Genomic DNA, 19,430 nt, shown 5'->3' with positions numbered 1-19,430 from the left:
TATATGAGTTACAGCACTAAAGCTGTGACTGAGAGAACTGTGATCTTTTAAAAAAGAAGGAAAAAAGTGAGAACAAGAAGTTCCCTGCCTTAAGTTTCTGCATTGTGAACACTTTGCTCTGCTGCAGCTTTCATTGAATTGAATTAAACTCTGCAGGGATTGACTCTTCAGAATGTGACTTCATTCATTACTGCAGAAACACATGAGCAACTTGATTGGAGCCTCAAGGCCAGGTCAAATTTCCACATGCATACACTTAAAAAATAGTCACTATATTGGCTTTAACTTGTTCTGTATTGTTTGAAGGGTGGAAACTGCTTGTTGAGTTTGCTACTAGAAAAATATAATCAGATCACATATAGGCCAATATATGGGTCAAACAGTGAGGACCCTCTGCTATCCTTCATTATATCATCCAGACAGCTGTGATAATAAGCCCTTGTAACCTTGATTTGGACTCCTTGAATTTGCACATTATGACAGTGTTTCATTACATGATCCCATACTACTTTTTCTACAGGACCCCTGCCTCACTCAATGTACAGATGGACAGTGCTCTGGGGATGAAACCAGGCTGTGCTCTAAATACGGCTGTTGTCTGTAAGACCCTCACCTCATTAGCTAGAGCAGGAGTTCTCAAACTGGGGGTCGAGACCCCTCAGGGGGTTGTGAGGTTATTACATGGGGGGTCTTGAGCTGTCAGCCTCCACCCCAAACCCTGCTTTGCCTCCAGCATTTAAAATAGTGTTAAATATATTTTAAAGTGTTTTTAATTTATAAGGGGTGTCACACTTAGAGGCTTGCTATGTGAAAGGGGTCACCAGAACAAAAGTTTGAGAACCACTAAACTAGAGAAATTGGAAGACTTGTAGTGAGTGAGGCAGGGAATACTTACAGGAAGACAGTTATAATGGTTGTAATGGAATGTATTTACAGTGTATTTACTAGTAATTACTAGTAATCATCTGGTATGTGAGGAGACACTGATGACAATGAGCAAAATAACAACAACACCTTTCTCTTACTGCAATTGTGGGTGGCAATTTTGCAACAGAAAAGCTTCAAAAACGGACTCCAACAAGAAACTGCTGAGCTGGAATTGATATGCAAACTAGATACAATCAACTTAGGCTTGAATAGGGACTGGGAATGGCTGAGCCATTACAAACATTGAATCTATCTCCCCTTGTAAGTATTCTCACACTTCTTATCAAACTGTCTGTACTGGGCTATCTTGATTATCACTTCAAAAGTTTTTTTCTCTTACTTAATTGGCCTCTCAGAGTTGGTAAGACCTTTTCATGCTCTCTGTATGTGTGTACATATATATATATATATATATATATATATATATATATATATATATATATATATATATATATATATATATATATATAAAAATATAATCAATGTATGTTCCATTCTGTGCATCCGAAGAAGTAGGCTGTAGCCCACGGAAGCTTATGCTCAAATAAATCTGCTAGTCTCTAAGGTGCCACAAGTACTCTTGTTCTTTTTGCGGATACAGACTAACACGGCTGCTACTCTGAAACCTTTCTCTTACTGCAATCTCCTACCTCATTAATCAGGGTTAAGGCACTTGAGTGCCATACTGGAGAATTGAATTCTGTCTCTGCTTCTGTGTGATGCTTGGCAACTCAGTGAAAGTGTACAGTTAATCACTAGTTGTGAAATCCTCATTTTCTGGGTGCCCACTGGGGCCAGGAGATAGTTTTGCAGAAGTGTTGAGCATTCATAACTACAACAGAAGACATTTGGAGCTGTGATCTGAACATATTCTGGAAAATCAGGCCCTAACTGTCTCAAGTTGGGCACCCAAAATTAGTGGATGCTTTCTGGCCTTAATTTCTCCATGCCTCTATTCCAATATACTATGCTGAAAACCACCATGATACCCCAGGATGTTAATAATTTGTATTTGGTGCACAGTTTGAATGGTGTGCAGTAAATAAAGCATGTGGCCACACACACTGAATGAGGATAAAAAGTAATATTTAATAATTACTCATTCACTGAGAGAGGCAGGGGCTCTGCAGAACAAAACAGTATGCGTTCAAGGACTGAAAACTGTATCATAATCCAAACTCACAAGGGGTCCAAATTAAAATTGCACAGGCATCCTTAAATCTGGCATTTTCTAGCTTTTAAGTGCTTGACTTTACAACCTTAACATTCTTCTAACAGTTTTTTTTGTTTGCGTTCTTAATGTAATTCTTTATATAGTTCCAGAAATTTTTACTTAATAGACAAACCAGATTTTGATACAAGTAGATAAGAGTAGAGGTGGCACAATTTCACTTAAGTCTGTAGAGCTACTCCAGCTTTACACCTAGGTATCTGAGATCAGAATTTGATCTAAGGAACCTGAACTACTAAAGATACTGGATTGTGGCTGGCCCTTCTGTGGAGGCACAAGGGACAGGGAAGACGTTAAATGCTTCTCCTGCTGCTTGATTCACTGTCCGGAATTCTAAAAGATCTGCGGTTTCTGCTCCCACTTCCACCCCACTCTGTGTGTTTTATGAGGGGCAGGAAAACGCAGGGTGAGGATAGAAATGTGGGTCTTCCCCTTTCCCTACCAACCACCAGTGCAGAGGGAGAATATGTTACTCCATCTCCAACAGTTGGGAGGTTGGTTCCTTATTCCCAGATCCGTACTCGTGATACCAGTTCCCAAGAGTGGCTCAGTGAGTGTGCCAATGTACATTAACTGAAAGCTCCCAAGAAGAATCCTGGCTGAGTTTGCCCCTTCTGATTGATGCACCTGAGGAAGCCAGTGCAAAATCTACCCCAAATATAACTTGAAAGTAATGATGTCAAACCTGAATGGAAGGGGGAGTGGAGGACAAAAGTAACAGTAATAAGTTGTCACATTATATCTTAAATACACATTATCAAGGTTCAGAGTCTTGCTTTTCAGGGTTCTTTGTATTTTTTATTTATTATTGTTATTATTCTCTCACATTTTATCTATATGATTTCTAAGAAGAGAAGACTAGAGTTTGCAGGACTCATGAGTAAGTTCGAGGAGGGAAGTGAAGGATGGAGGCATGGCAGAGGAGGAAGCCTGGGAGAAGCATACATTGGTGGAGATAAGCAAAAACATCACTGTCCTTAAAGTATGTGAAGATCCATTGACACTGGAAAGTTAGATGCCTAAATCTTCAAAAGGCTCTTTAGAATATTGTACACTGAAGTTATTGCCTAAAGCCAGAGGAGCCTCAGCAGTACATTTCTAATACTCAATCCCCCAAATTCCAAAAGCTTTCATGGTAAATATAAGGAATCTCTCATTTTCTCATGCTATTTAATTTAATCCATACATTTGATATCAGATTCCAAGTCAATGTGGACATACATTTACTCCTCAGTAAAAATACTGCATTCCTTAAGTTCCCTTGGGTATCACTTGGTTACCAAAGTCTAACAAATGTTTCAATTTGATACTCTAAATGTCAGGACATATAAACAATGCATTGTTTTAGGCACACTAATCTTTACAAATTAAAAGAACTCATGATATGTACAGCAAGAATCAATCATTCAACATATGATTGCAAACCCACTCTGAATCAACAAGTCACACTTCTGGCTTGCTTTACGACTACAACAGTTTATATCTTTCAATTTAATATAAGCCTTGAAGCACAGAAATACATATTACTATAGAAGTAAAAATTACAAAACAATTTAAATATAAATACATAAGGATTACATGAAGAAACCTGATATGCAGTAAAAGTAAACTCCTTCTCAGTAGTGGAATTTTTAACAAAAAACAGTATTGAAAATGCATATGGGTTGAGATTTTCAAAGATGGCTAGGCAATTTGGCCACGCGTTGAAATTAATTACAGTTGTATAGCTAGTTTGATTTGAAAATCTCAAACATGGATTTTTGTATATTAAAGGTTAATTATTAAAAAAAATGGAACTAAAGAACACTGTGCCAAAACGTTATTATGATGAGAACAATTATTATTTTATCAGATAATTTTATCAAGGAACCTAATTCATTTTGACCATCTTTCAATAAAATTAGTTTTGCCCATTCCTCCCTCCCTTCAACACACAGACAAATCCTACCCTCTCCCTAGCATAAATATGTCAGTGAAACTACATCTAAACAAAAATGTTTCTCCACAGTTAATTATTTTGCTGAAAATTGCAGCAAGTGGGTAGAATTCATAAATCCATGTAAAGAGAAAAATGTTTGCTCCAAAATACCAAGTAGAACTCTGATGCCCTTTTTCCTTACGAAACCCACCATCCTTCTGGAGATGCTCTTCAACGTTCCTCCAAAGGAAATTTAAGATTAAACTCTTAAATGCAGAATTAATCAGCAAAGCAGAATATAATATGTCTTCAGGAATCAAGTTCTAATCTGAACTATGTATAATCTCTGGAGATTTTTCAAGTCACAAATGGTAGTTAAGAGCCTGACTCCTGCTGAAAGTAAATGAAAGACAGACCCCTAACTGCTATTTGTGCATTTGAAAATATCCACCTCTGTTACTAGAGTTATCTTGATAAAAACACTCTACCCCTGTAAGTAATGGGCGACTCTACTGCAGCAGCTTCTAAAATGAATGCTTTAGGCACACCTCATTTTCAGTATATATGTGAATTGCCAATTTCTAAATTAAAAAATGTCAGGAGCCCAGTCCTGCACTCCTTACTCCCACTGAAATCAATGGGAGTTTTGACTGACTACAGACTGCAGGATCAGGACTGTTATTTGCTTCACTAAAGTTGTTGTAGTAGCACTTTGTGGGTTGTACTATTATTTCAAAATGTCTGTCCAAAATATCACAGACACTTGTCAATGTTTAGCTGCTTCTACTCTGCTGAAGAGATCTGATCACATGAGGAACATTTAGACTGTAACCAGATCAGCCAGAGCAAAAGATCACAAATGGGATGAAAGAATACATACATACATTTCACTTCCACAGCTTTTATGCCCTTTTCTATCCTACTAAATGTTCAAATGGCATTTGTTTGCAGAGACGGTTCAAACACATGTACAAAGGAGTCTGGCTTTTACCCATTTTGTGAACCATAACATACACACTTCTGCTAATCCTAATACAGAGGACATCTACTAATTTTAGAACCAAGTGGTATAAAGTGTCAGCTGGCAGATAACTGGCTACCTGAATCTGAGTCTAGAGCAATGAAGTTTTCTGCATATGGTACATTACATGAGTGCAAAATAGTTACTTCTGCATATAAAATCTGAAATGACACAATATACTGACATTTCAAGTTCAACAAGGTCATGTGGGTACAACTAACAGCAGATTTTGGACCACTGTTTTGAAATGCCGTATTTGAGATAGATAGATAGATATATGACCCATCAGAAGCCTACACCTGCTCATCTTATTCCCATAGTTTCATTTATATTGACGGAACTACTTGTGTCACTGCAGTGAGCAGAATATGACCCTTAACATATTTTTCCTTTAAATAACTTATTTCTAATTATTATCAGTAAAACTGTATTTGTACTTAACATCCACAGGATTTTAAAAATTGCTACATTACTTAACAGATAAAATGACTTGTGCACAAATGCTATTATTATTAAATAATACTATGAGAAATGTATAGTTATTAATATACTTTCAGTTGAGTTACAGTCATATTCCAATGTCTTGAGGACAAGTAATTTCAAAGAGAGCTTTCATGAATAAGGACTTGAGTAATAACTTGGACCCCAATCCTACAAACTGATCTGCATGGGTGGATTTCTGAAGTCCCTAAGTCATTAGAGATACAACTGTCTGCCTACACCAGGGGTAGGCAACCTATGGCACGGGTGCCGAAGGTGGCACGCAGCTGATTTTCAGTGGCACTTACGCTGCCTGGGTCCTGGCCACCGGCAGGGCCAGTGCAAGGATATTTTGCGCCCTAGGCGAAAATTCCATCTTGCGCCCCCCCCCCCGCCAAATCACGTACATTATACACAATACACGGTCACAGAGTAACATGTTATAATTTAGAATTTATGTTTCCGCGCTTTAAGTTTAGCAAATTTAGAAACAAGTTCCTCCAAGTCAATGTTGTGAGCAATGTTATGTTCTATTGACAAGGTAGATAGCCCAACAATTCTTTGTTGCAACATTGATGTTCGCATATATGTTTTTATCAACTTGAGCTTCGAGAAGCTTTGCTCACCACTGGCCACAGAAACTGGGAGAGTCAAGAGGATGCGAAGAGCAATAACTGTGTTAAGGACACTATCCGTCAGCTTATTTTCCCATATGAAGTTCAATATATCTTGGGGTGATGAACTCCTTTGGACTCGTCTTGCAATAGCTTGCAATTCACTGCACAAGTCAAAGGCATCAATATCCTTGGATTCACCATGTTGCAAAGCTTTCTCCAGATTCAAGCAATGTTCCATAATTTGCTTTGGTGTTTTATTTTGCAAACTCTAAACATCATATATGAAGCCAAATACTGAACTAATTTGCTGCATCAATGTGAATCTTTCTTCAACCGAATGTATTGCTGTGTCAATGACTGCAAAGTAAAAGTTCACTTTGAATTTTTCTTTCGGATCATAAATAGGTTCGTCATCTGCTTCATATGTGAACTGCTTCCTCTTCTTTCTAATACGGATTGGATCTGGTTCAAAAAGTGCCAGTACATCCAACTCCTCCGCAAGTTCACCTGCATCTATGTTTTCTCAAAGGCTGCGTCACTTCTGCGGCCCACAAGAAACTTCTTGGTTTCTCCAAGTTGATTAATGGCATCACATATATCAAATTCTTTTGCCTGAAGTTGTTTGCTAGTTATGTTGATCTCAAACAATATGTCATACCACAAAACAAGAGAAACAAGAAACCTGAAACTAGAAATGGCTTTTGTAAGAGCCTTTGCATCAACTTGTGATGTATTGCCAGATGATCCTGTCAGAGTATTGTCTTCATAGATGTCTACCAGAGCATCACAGATGTCACCAATGAAAGCAGGATGGAGAAGCTCCCCCCACAGAAGACCTAAGACATGATGGCTGGATACATAAACAGACACCTGTCCCTCACAGGCAACTACCTCATAACATGCCAATTTTGCTCAGGACAGAACATCATAGAGGAATACTATGCATTCAGTGGTCTCTACACTGGCCAAGCAACAGCATGACAACTAACCTAACCAGTCCATCCAACTTTTTTGACTGCTTCTTGGGCACTGGTGAGGGGTAGCGGTGCCAGACTGAGCCCGGTGATGGGTGCACTACAGATCTACAAACTGAGGCAAGGTGCTGGGCCTAGAGTCCTGCTGAGACTGCTGTCCTGCACCAAGTGGAGCACAGCCTCCATGAGGAGAGAACTCAAACAAATATCACACTCCTTCTGCATGATTCCCCCAAGCACTTCTTCAGGCAGCTGCTATGGGGGTCACTCACAGGCTTAGGCCTGCCTGTTGCAGGCAACACACAGCAGCAGGGCTTAAAACTCAGACAGGGCAGCCCAGAGGACTCAGGGGGCCTTGGGCAAAGCAAAATCGGGGGCCCCTTCCATAAAACATTTGCAATACTACAGTAACATGTATTAGGAAATGTAAAAAATAACTAGTGAAATACACTCAAAAATTAATTTGTAATAATTTGAAAATAAACTAAATACATTATTTAAAAACATTAAAAGCTGTAATGGTCTGTATACATTTGCAATTACATAATGGGCAGTTACTGGGTGATTGTGATAGTTGGTACCAATGGGCTGTCGTTGCCTGGGGGTGGTGCTGTTGTTGCCCACGGCTGTGTGGGGAGCTGGGCTCTGGGTTCAGAGGTGCCCAGCTCACAGGGGCTGGGCTCAGGGATGTGGGGAGATAGGGTCAGGGGGGTGTCCAGCTCAGAGGGGCTGGGCTCAGAGCTGGGGGTCAGGGCTGTGGGGGGGATGGGGTCGAGGGGGTTTCCAGCTCAGAGGGACTGGGCTCGGAGCTAGGGGTAAGGGCTGTGGGGGGGATGAGGTCGAGGGGGTTTCCAGCTCAGAAGGACTAGGCTCGGAGCTGGGGGTCAGGGCTGTGGGGGGGATGGGGTCAGGGGGGTGCCTGGGGGCACTGGGGCAGCTCAGCTCGGCAGGCTGCTGTTCTCTCCAGCTGTCCAGGCACAAGGGGAGCAGGAGCAGGGACCAGCTAAGGACCAAGGGGGGAGGAGCACAGGCACCTGAGGCTGACCCATGGGGAGGCACTTGCTTACCTTGCCCAATGCATGAGCACTAGGGTCCTCTTTTTTCCTCCGCTCCACCAGACCACTGCTGAGGCTCTTTTCTTCTCCGTGCCCCTCGCTGGGGCTGACGTGGAGGCTGAGCCACGGGGTAGCTGCGGCTTTCCTCCAGAAGCAAAGCCCTGGTGTTGCGCCGCTGTTGCAGGGCCCCTGCCACGTGCCCTAAGCAGAGCTGCTGCAGCTCTGCCCAGCCGCCGGTGCCCCCGCCGGGCAACGAGAAAAATTGCATAGGCTGGAGCCCCTGGTCTGGGAGGGCGAGGGATTCTGAGCCTCTGCCTGCAGCTCAGGGATTCCCCTGGGTCAGCACAGCCGCCGTCAGCTCAAACCTCTGTGCTGCCATGGCGGCACGCTGACCCCAGGGGTGCCCTGGGCTGCCGTGCCGGCTCCCTGACCCGAGGGGCGCCCTGGGCTGCCGGGCTGCCGCGCCGGCGCCCTGACCCCGGAGGGCGCCCTGGGCTGCCGGGCTGCCACCCTGACCCTGGGGGCGCCCTGGGCTGCCGCGGCTGCGTCCCGACCCCGGGGGCGCCCTGGGCTGCCGGGCTGCTGCAGTGGCTCCCTGACCCCGGGGGTGCCCTGGGCTGCCGGGCTGCCACCCTGACCCTGGGGGCGCCCTGGGCTGCCGTGGCTGCGTCCTGTCCCGGGGGGCGCCCCGGGCTGCCGCGGCTGCTGTGGCAGCGCACTGATCCCGGGGGCGTCCCGGGTTGCCGCGGCGGCGCGCTGATCCCGGGAGCGTCCCGGGTTGCCGGGCCGGCGCGCTGATCCCGGGGGCGCCCCGGGCTGCCGGGCCGGCGCCCTGACCCCGGGGGCGCCCTGGGCTGCCGGGCCGGCGCCCTGACCCCGGGGGCGCCCTGGGCTGCCGGGCTGCCGCAGCAGCTCCCTGACCCGGGGGGCGCCCTAGGCTGCCGGGCTGCCAGTGGCTCCCTGACCCGCGGGGCGCCCTGGGCTGCCAGGCTGCCACCCTGACCCTGGGGTGCCCTGGGCTGCCGCGGCTGCGTCCTGACCCGGGGGGGCGCCCCGGGCTGCCGGGCTGCCGCGGCGGCGCACTGATCCCGGGGGCATCCCGGGCTGCCGCGGCGGCGCGCTGATCCCGAGGGCGCCCTGGGCTGCCGTGCCGGCGCCCTGACCCCGGGGGCGCCCTGGGCTGCCGCGGCGGCGCGCTGATCCTGGGGGCGCCCTGGGCTGCCGGGGGCGCCCTGGGCTGCCGCGGCGGCGCGCTGACCCCGGGGGCGCCCTGGGCTGCCGGCGGCAGGCAGCTCAGACTGCCTCTCCAGCAGCAGTGGCTGCTGCAACCATGTAAAAAATTTTTTGAGGGCGCCGCTTTTTGGCGCCCTAGGCAACCACCTAGTTCGCCTAAATGGTTGCACCAGCCCTGGCCACCGGTCCAGGAGGGCTCTGCATTTTAATTTAATTTTAAATGAAGCTTCTTAAACATTTGGAAACCTTATTTACTTTACATATAACAATTGTTTAGTTATATATTACTGACTTATAGAAAGAGACTTTCTAAAAAGGTTAAAATGTATTACCAGCACACGAAACCATAAATTAGAGTGAATAAATGAAGACTCGGCACACCACTTCTGAAAGGTTGCCGATCCCTGCCCTACACAGATCCACTTGCAGGATCTAGCTATTCATATGGACTTCAAGATTTTACTTGAGAACTGTAATGTCTTTGTAAGTATTATTTCACCTGTCTGAAAGCTTGGTTGACTACAGGCATTCAGTAGATGAATATTTTCACCCACTACAGAAAAATCAAGGCTTTGTTAAATTACAAGCCTCTAATGATTCTTTTCAAGAAACATTTCAGGCATGCAGCAATAAGGCTGCATTCATATCTGACATTTACAAAAAAATTATTCTTTATGGCCGCAATTCAACAGAGTAGTTAAACTTAATTTTAAGCATTCTTATTCAGCAAAGTACTTAAGCATGGGCATAACTTTAAATACAATGAGAACAATGAGACTTAAGCTCATACTTAAATTTAAGCATGTGTTTTAACCAATGTAAATGGAAAGAAAATAATCCTAATCAAAGTCTGTATGAAAAGAAAATAAATGTTATCATTAGGGATCTATGAATGTTATATAGGAACCAGCCAAAATTGTCACCCAGAATGTGCACTGAGCCCAAACCAAACCTTTTAAAAGAAATTATTATTAAACTTTTTCATATGCTGTTCCATCTCCTCTTTTTGGCCATAAGTACATGACAGGCTGAAATATTTCTAGTATTTTTGACCCAGCTGGAACTGGGAATTACCCAAAAACCCATGAGAGACTTTTATTAGTTCTCCAAATAAAGGGCCAAACTCTGATTACTTTTCTCTTACATATAGACCCACAGAAGTATTGGCGCCTTCCGGCATAGTTGACGTATGAGAGTCAGTTTGTTTCAGCACATCTTCTTGTAAAAATGTAAACCAATGAGGGATTCGCAGATGCGTCTCGCATATCAGGCAGACATGGCCACATGTTTATGCCACAGTCTGCTTTCTTTGCTCACATTTCTCTTTAGCTTCTTCTGTTCTGTTTTAACCACAGACGAACAAGTCTGCGGCCAACCTGACCTGTCAGCAGCAGCAGCTTCCCATGTGCTTGGGCTGATGTGGACAGCTTTTAGGTGAGCTTTGAGAGTGTCCTTGTATCATTTTCATTGGCCTTCCACCATACGTGCTTCCGTTTTCAACGGAGAAGTTGCGTATCATCTATCCATACAAGGTGACCAGACCAATGAAATTGAGCCTGTATCATTATGGATTTAACACTAGTCATACAGTACTGGTCCAGGACTCCAGTGTTTGGCTTCCTATCCAACCACTTGATGTTACAGATGAGACACAGACAATGCACGTGAAAATCTTCCACTTGCTTCAAGTGCCATTTTTACAGACATAGAGAAGAGTGCTTAACAGGACTGCATGGTAGGCACTAATCTTAGTGTGAAGTTGAATGCCTCTCAAACGCTACAGGTGGTGAAAAAATTGACTACAGGCAGAACTAGCTTTAGAAATGCACTGAGTGATTTCATCATCTATCATGGCATTATTGAAGTGCTGCCAAAATAGCAAAATTTTTCTGTCACATTCAGCAATGTGTCATCAATTGCAATTTGGGGGGCAGAATACATTTTTCCTGGAGCCAGCCACTAAAACACTTCAGCAAAGTGATTCGGATTTTAACAACCTCAAGAAAACTGATCTAGAAAAGCAGCTGACTAAATGCTCGAGCACCCCCACGAACCGAGCACCCCAGCCCTCTGCCCTGACCCTTGAACTCCCCCCACACACCCAGCCTTCTGCCCTGCACCCTCACATACCCCCAACCCTCTGCCCTGACCCCTGAACCCCCACACACACCCAGCCTTCTGCCCTGAACCCCCCACACTCCCCAACCCTCTGCCCTGACCCCTGAATCCCTCCACACATCCAGCCATCTGCCCCGCATCTCCCATGCCCCCCAGCCCTCTGCCCTGACCCCTGAATCCCCACACACCCCCAGCCTTCTGCCCTGAACCCCCCCACATACACACCCAGCCCTCTGCCCTGAACACTCCGTCCCCAGGTCTGGGGTCCCAGCTGCCAGCCCCTTGCCAGCCGGCGTCTCAGCCGCAGGCCCCACTCAGCCTGCTGTCAGCCTAGGTGAACAGAACCCCAGGCTGGCAGCGAGCTCAGCAGGCTGGCGGTGTAAAATCAGCATTTTAATTTAATTTTAAATGAAGCTTCTTAAACATTTTGAAAACCTTGTTTACTTTACATACAATAGTTTAGTTATATAACATAGACTTATAGAAAGAGACCTAAAAACATTAAAATGTATTACTGGCACGCAAAACCTTAAATTAGAGTGAATAAATGAAGACTTGGTACACCACTTCTGAAAGGTTGCCGACCCCTGATTTATAATTAACATACAGGGAAAGAGAGGGAGAAGAAAAGAGAATCAAATATGAGGGATTACAAATGTAGGGCCTGACTACCTGTTGCATTACTACTATTTTACACCAAAGTAACTCTTATCAAAAGCTATGCATTTAAAGACATAGACTCATTTTAAATTACTTTTGTTAGATGAAACCAGGGCTTTGGAGTGGAGCCTAGAGCTGGAGTGCGGAGAAGCTCCAGAGCAGTGGAGCTGCAGATTTTTGCCTGGAGCTGGAGCGGAGCCGGAGCACAGTTCCAAAGCCCTGGATGGAACAATCCATCCCAGTAATTCACAGTGATAGTGTCTGGTAAATTAAAATTATATATATAGGATGTATAGATTAGAGGTTCTCAAACTGTGGTCCGCGGACCACCAGTGGTCTGTGAGCTCCATTCAGTGGTCCGTGGACAGTTCCCTCTAAGGTGCACACCTAGGCAGCCGCACACAAGAGAATGAAGGGCCACCCACCTAATTTGTGGAGCTGCGCAGGCGTGGCTCCATGAATTAGGTGCCTGGACCCTGGAGAAGATGCATATATAAGGTGAGGTGGTGGCCTTGGGGGGGCGGTGAGGGAACGGGGTAGGTGGGAGGGGGCAGTGGGGTGACAAGAGGGGGTGGGAGGAATTTGGGACGTGCCGGGCTGCAGCGGCCAGAGAAAGGTGACTTTCCCCAGCTCCAGGGCTGTGGCTGCTGGGGAGAGATGGCCCTTCTTCCCAGCCTCAGCTTTGTGGCTGCTGTGGCAGGAGAGAGACCCCTCTGCCCCAGCCCCAGTTTGGGGGCTGCCGCGGCAGGGAGAGAGGGCACATTCATTGCATTAGAAAGGTAAGACTACTGATATTAAAATATGGTTGTGTGCTTTATATTTGTAGAACAAAAAAAATTATTAAGGGTTTTTTTAATATAGCGCTTTTAGCCAAAACACTTTACAATAGTTAGCTAACAGTACAAACAACATTTGGACAGATCATTAAGTGGTCTGCCGAGATCCTCAGCAATTTTCAAGAGGTCCACGAAAAAAAAAATGTTAGAACCATTGGTATAGATTAATATGATTCGCATTAAAAACAAAATGATAGTGGAAAAACAGGTTAATCACCACCATGGCAAATTTTAACTATATATGGTTAGAACTGATGTACTTGATGATTAATTTGATTAGTCTTTGTTTTCAGACATGTTGATAAAATAATGTAAAGGGTAAAAACACACCACTTCTGCAACTTCTCTGCACCCAGTAAAGTCAGTGCTGGATAGTAGGATAAAGGTCACGGCTATTAGTAATTATGCTAATCAGTACATATCTGTATCATTCTGCATCTTCCCTGTTAAATCACAAACAAGACAAATATGCTGTATGTTTCCATATGAAATGTACTTGATATTTTATATCCACCATGACAACAAAGGCACTGCCTTTGACCATTTCTAGAGGAACTACTAACAAAGAAGCAATTTTTCCCATGAATAAGTGGCTTTATTCAATATGATTTCTGTATCAGCTGAGGTAATGTGATTTTTTTTTCTCATCAGAAGGCTTTAGAAATTCTGCTGTGAGTCAGCTTTACAAGGATCAAGGGGGAAAAAAGGATGGTCAGAGACAACTGACTGCTCAGAGACTCAACTGACCAAGAATCAGAACACAACACCCTTTTCTCCCATAGCAAACAGCTCTTCTGTGCTACCTCGGATTTAGTGAACAGTTGCCCAATTATTTACTGTCGCAGCTAAAGACATGGTCAACAACAGCATTTGCAAAACACACAAGATACCTTGGTTTCAATTGTTAAAGCAATCAAGTTCTTGTTTATGTAAGGTCTTCCAGAACTGTAGTCTAGCCTGGCTATATAAAAAGGTGAAGATCAAATCTTCGCAGTTACACTTTAACCAGACTTATTTTTCAATTCCTCTTTTTTCTAAATCAAATAGCCAGAATTTCTTAATGATACGGCATCATATGATTCCATGCCTTTCAAGACAGGCAATGAATTTTCTACAGCTGACTCTGCTAGTTACAGTATTCAACAGCTGGGGCAAAGATAATTTGGCACCCTGATAATGTCCCAAATGAACACAAGCATATTTTCTAAGCAAGAAAAAATGTTTGAACTAAAGTAAGTGATTAAGACTCTTCACCTTGAAAAAGCAAAAATGGAAGTTATTACGTTCTTTATTTGATTTTTTTTTAAATCAACAAATGCACTTTCTTTCAAAGTTTTGTGAAATGGCACTCCCTGTTTAAAGCATATATTGCAGCAATTCTTTTCTGATTAGATCAGCTCCCATAGCAAGTCATCAGGATAACAATCACACTGTAGTGAACTCACACTACTGGGACTCTGATGGAAAATCATAACTAGCATGAAAACACGTTGGAAAATAATGTATTTTCCAGTTTTTCAATGCTTCATCATTAAAACAAGCTAAAATATTTACCTTTTTTCCCAGTGATTGAATGTAACAAGCTGCCAAGTACAGTATATTGATGAGCTATGTACACCACCAAAAAATGAAGGCAAAAGAAACTGGATGCTTACTGAAACATTTTAAGGAGTCTGACATATTTTAAAATACAATATGAATGTGACCAATCCTCCTCCCCACAGATAAAGTAACAAACTTCAACAATTATAGAATATACTAAAAAAAATATATGTTAATTAGCCATAGGAGTCTATTGTATCAGCATCCACTAGTCCTACCACAGATAAGGACCCAACCTTGTAGCTCTTACTCAGCCAAAACTCCCTCTGAAATCAAGGGACTTAGGTCGGTAGCATCAAACCCTAAAATAATATATCCATTATGAATTTTCCTGGGTTTATCAAGTGACGATATAAACTAGACTGAAAACTACAGATCTGTTTCTGTGAACAAATTTGCTTTTTTTTTTAAAATTTAAATCTATTCAGCTAAATTTTAAAATCACAGCAGCAAAAAATATACACACTTTAGGTTTTTCAACACTTTTGATCTGATAAACTGAATACAACCTGCTTGCTTTAAAAATCAACATTTGGAAAAGATTAGTCAGAAATGTATATAAATCACTTTTGATGATGAAAAAATAGAGTGGACTAACCATTTCCTTTTTTATAGGCTCTAATAAATACAGTAATTATTTCTCCTTTAAAATGTTCTAATGAATTTTATTACAGAAATGGTGCACATGCTCCCTAGATACATTGACACAAAGGAGTCATTTGTCAATAGTGTTAATAATACATGATCTACAAGTGAAACAGGTATAAAGTACACTCAGACCTGATAAATCTCATTTTAAGATAATGGCAAAATTAAAAACAAAAATGAAATTAACAATGAGGATGGAATAAAATTAACTCGGACATCTTCAAATAAAACTGATTTCACTATGCCATTCCCATTAAAGTCAGTGGGAATTCAATAGCTAAAACCCTTTCCCAACAATGAATTTCCAAAAAGTTGTATCTTAAAATAAAAAATTCAAGACTTTCTGATATAAAACTGAAACCACATAGCTCATCTTGGACCGAGGTATTGCAAAAGGATTCCAAACAGCAAATACCAAATATGCTGCAAAGTGCATACAGGGGCTATTTTCAGAATGAAGATTCAGTCTGTTTAATTCCCTATCTTGTTAATTAAGATCAGATCTTAAACACTACTTTGACCTAGTTTTTAAAGTTTAATATTAACAATGCAGTGATATATAAAATAATTAATTATGTGTCCTATGTACCTCTTCCATACCAACCAGGATAAGGAAATAATACAATTAACATTTCTAACAGAATAAATTGTATATATCTTATGTACATTAGAAAGGACTTTCTTCCTGTACTAAACGAAAAAGCTTCATAATGTTGCACAAAGCAGTCATTCTTACATAACTGTAGAAAAGAACATACATTAGAGCTTTAAGCACAAAAGGATCTTTCAAAAAATGGTGTGGTGCATTTTATTGCTTAAAGCAGTCTTTGCAATAAAGATAACACATTTCACTGGATTTATTAGGACCATAGAATACAGTTTTATTTACTAGTTCTCATCCCAGACAAGAAGAGTCTTAGAATAATCTCATTGAAATGTCAGTGGTGTCCTCACACCCAGCAAGAAAAGAACAGTGTCACTTAAGCGTTTTAGTGAAAGAAATCAACAGACTGCTCCATAAGAAATGACCCTCTCCAGGAGGCAACGGATCTTGTCTGAGGACGTTTCAGAATCTTCCACTTCAAACTCTTGTTGGTAGCCGACTGAAATAGCAGATATCCAGAGAATCTGATTCTGACCCTTGTTTACTTGCAACCACCAGCGCTATTTAAAGTAAGCTCTACACTATTAGCATGTACCTGGTAAACCCATGCCCCGTGCTGCAGAGCTAATCTACTGTACCTTTGTATCTCTCCAGGACATCTTCGTAAGCCTGTAGGTACTCCTGTTCTTCGGCATAGTGGTAAGCACCAGGGGAAAGGTAACCAGCCATGGCTGGAGGGTAACACTGACCAGTTCACTCCAAGGCTGCAGACAGCACGAAGCCTTGGGAACTGCAAAAAAAGGCTAGAGGGAGGGAGGAGGGGTGCTATGCAAGCTGGCCGAGGAAACGCCCATGCCCCCCTCCCGAGCCGTGTGTGAGCATGTGTGTGGCTCCAATAGCAAGGGCTTCCTCTCGGATTTCATTAGCAGCAAATCTCTGCGCTCGGCTAACGGCCTGAGAGTAGGAAGGCAGCCAGGGCTGCAGCAGCTCCAGGACAGCATGGGCGCCACAGCCCGGCCACGGAGGTGACCGCCGGCTCCTTCTTCATGGAGACATTTCTCCCTTCTTGACAGTTAAATCGCTCCTGGGTGATCACTTAGGGCCCGATGCTGCTGCAGGCCCCACTTGTGCAAGTGCACTGAGGGTTTTGCCTGAATAAATGCTGCAGCGGGAGCCCTTCCCTCCCCCGGCGCCTGGCTCCCTGTCTGGCTCTGGTTGTGCTTGGCTCGGCAGCCCTGCCCCGGGGCTTTTCTCTCCAGAGCTCGCTAGGCTGCTGCTAGGAACTCGCCAGCTGCCTGGGGTTCCTCCCTCCGCGCAGCCCTCTCTGGCCAGGACCTTCCCATTGTCTTGGTTTCCGCACGAGCCCTCGGGAAGCCGCTTTCCCCCTCCGCCCCAGCCCAGCCAGCCTGAGGCCAGCAAGCTGCCACCACCGCTCTGCCAGAGCCCCCCAGCGACGTGCCACTCCGGGGGCGAGGGGCTGGTACCGCCCGCAACACCTCCCCCTCCGCAGCGCCCGTGGGGGGGATCCGCGGGCCGGGGCCGCCCGCGTTAGGGATGCTCTGTAGCAGCAGCTGCCATTTCCCCCATCCGCCCTCTCGCTACTACTGCCCGGGGGACGCCGGGCCTGCGGCGCGGGGCACTCGCTGCTCCTGCAGCAGGTGTCCTCGCCGCTCACATGCGCCCCCGTGTCAGTGAGCGCCAACTGCGCCTGCGCTGCCGGACCGGCCCCCTCTCCACCCCCTCCCGCCTCTCACTCGCCATGTCCCGGATCCTCGCGCCTGTCCGCCAGGGCAGGGCCTGCCCCGGGCTCCCTGACCCCCCCTACATGCACGCGGCTTTCCCGGGCCCTAGGCCGCCCCGCTCCCCCCCAAGCCTCAAAGAAATGTACAGCCAGGCTGGGCAGCTGCGTGGTGCCGAAACCACCCATGCCTCGCCAGCAACTCAGAGCCCTTAGTCCGGCCCTACCCCCTGCTTGCCTCCCCCCCCCCCCCGGCCGATCGCAGGCCCCTCGGTGCTCTGCCACCATGGCCGGGGGGGGGAGGGGGCAGCCGCCGTGCTGGGCGCAGTCGCTTGAATTTCCGAGCACTCCTATGAGACCCACGCGGATGTCTGTCTGCCCGATTCCCTGCTGCCCCGCCCATCACCCCGCTACCAGCAGCAGGGCCACCTCTCTGTCAGACACAGGGTCTGGAGAAGCCCTGGCTGTGCATTGTGCCGGTACAACTTAAGACAGAGCAGTTTTTCACACTACACCGGCTAAGGGCAGCGAATACGCAGCGGGATGGGGAGGAAAGACCTTTGGCTGCTGTACCAACCATCCCCACACAGGGTCCGAGCCCGCTGCATCCTCACAGTCGCCCCATTAGGTGAAAACATCTTTGAAATAAACCCCGAAGAGGGAAGGGATGATACATACACACAGAACCAATCTCCGTGGGTAATACAGATGACCACTGCCTTTCCCCAGAATTAATTTACACGGTGTTGTCAATTTTCAGCTGGGGAGAACAAGGCATCTGCCCCGTTTCAATGCCATTCGTTGCCAGAGTAAGTGACCATCCACATATTAGAACACACTTGTGCCTTTCCTACAATATTCAGTCGAGGGGCTCCTAAGCGGCACGGCCCCCAATGTGCCTAAATGGACAAAGAGCTGTTCTACACAGACACTGTTGCCACATACACCGCCTAAAAGGATATTCAGAGCCCAGCTGGATGATCCCAGCCTCTCCCTGAATTTAATGTGGCCTCTCTCCCATTAAGACACAAAAGACAATTAAGTGTGCCTGTGTGTACATCGACCAAGATGCATACACAATGTGAAATCAGAGTTATTGCGAATGAACTGCTCACTGTTAATGCGTTTTCACATGGAAGTTTAATGGGCGCACCCGCACGTTTCATCTTTTTTTCCCCTTTCCCACAAGCATTACTTCACTCAACGGGAAAACATGGCCAAATAGCTTAGTCACCACTCCACGGACCTGCAGGATTTTTAAAGGCTATATTACAAAGCCAATGAACAAGCCTCCCCCCATACATCTTTGGCATGATCTATCTCATGCAAGCCCATGGTGTGGGCACATGCGGGTTGGTGGGTCTCACTGTCTGGCTGCCTAGAGCCTGCTCTTACCGGCTATCCTAAGCACCGCTCTCTCGGCTGGGTCCAGCACGGAGCCGCCTTGAATTTTCCGCTTGGATCTCTCATGTTTCGGCAGGTTCCAGGGCAGTGTGTCCCCCGGTGCTGGAGACACGGAGCCAGATTTCTGGCTGAAATCATCTTCATCGGAGAAATCCGCAGAGGAAGACATGGAGCATCGGTAGGAGGCGTTTCCAGAGCTCTACAGGGAGATACACAGAGACTGCATGAATATACAATACATAGTGTGATCGCCACAGTCCGCCTAGACTGTTTTACAAACGCCCCACCTAGAAATAAAAACACTGAAAAAAATAGGTCGCTCACCATCGTTGTATATTTATATGGGTATGTATGTGTAACTCCA

The 19,430-nt window shown here is 45.1% G+C and overlaps 1 protein-coding gene across 13 annotated transcripts in view; it reads right to left on the bottom strand.

Moving 5' to 3' along the window:
• The window catches only part of DST (dystonin), a 452,383-nt gene that overhangs the window by 378,086 nt on the left and 54,867 nt on the right, over window positions 1-19,430 (bottom strand). For 6 of the 13 annotated variants that reach the window (XM_050950494.1, XM_050950495.1, XM_050950498.1 and 3 more), the window contains exon 4: window positions 19,058-19,265. In XM_050950494.1, the coding sequence (XP_050806451.1) occupies window positions 19,058-19,265 (208 nt within the window). Of the gene's footprint in view, window positions 1-16,562; window positions 17,342-19,057; window positions 19,266-19,430 lie in introns of those variants that run through there. The other 7 variants (XM_050950492.1, XM_050950503.1, XM_050950504.1 and 4 more) reach the window with 3 other exon arrangements.

The sequence above is a fragment of the Gopherus flavomarginatus genome, chromosome 4 (genome assembly GCF_025201925.1).
Source record: "Gopherus flavomarginatus isolate rGopFla2 chromosome 4, rGopFla2.mat.asm, whole genome shotgun sequence".
NCBI classification, from domain to species: domain Eukaryota; kingdom Metazoa; phylum Chordata; order Testudines; family Testudinidae; genus Gopherus; species Gopherus flavomarginatus.
This window is presented reverse-complemented; position numbering and strand designations above follow the sequence as displayed.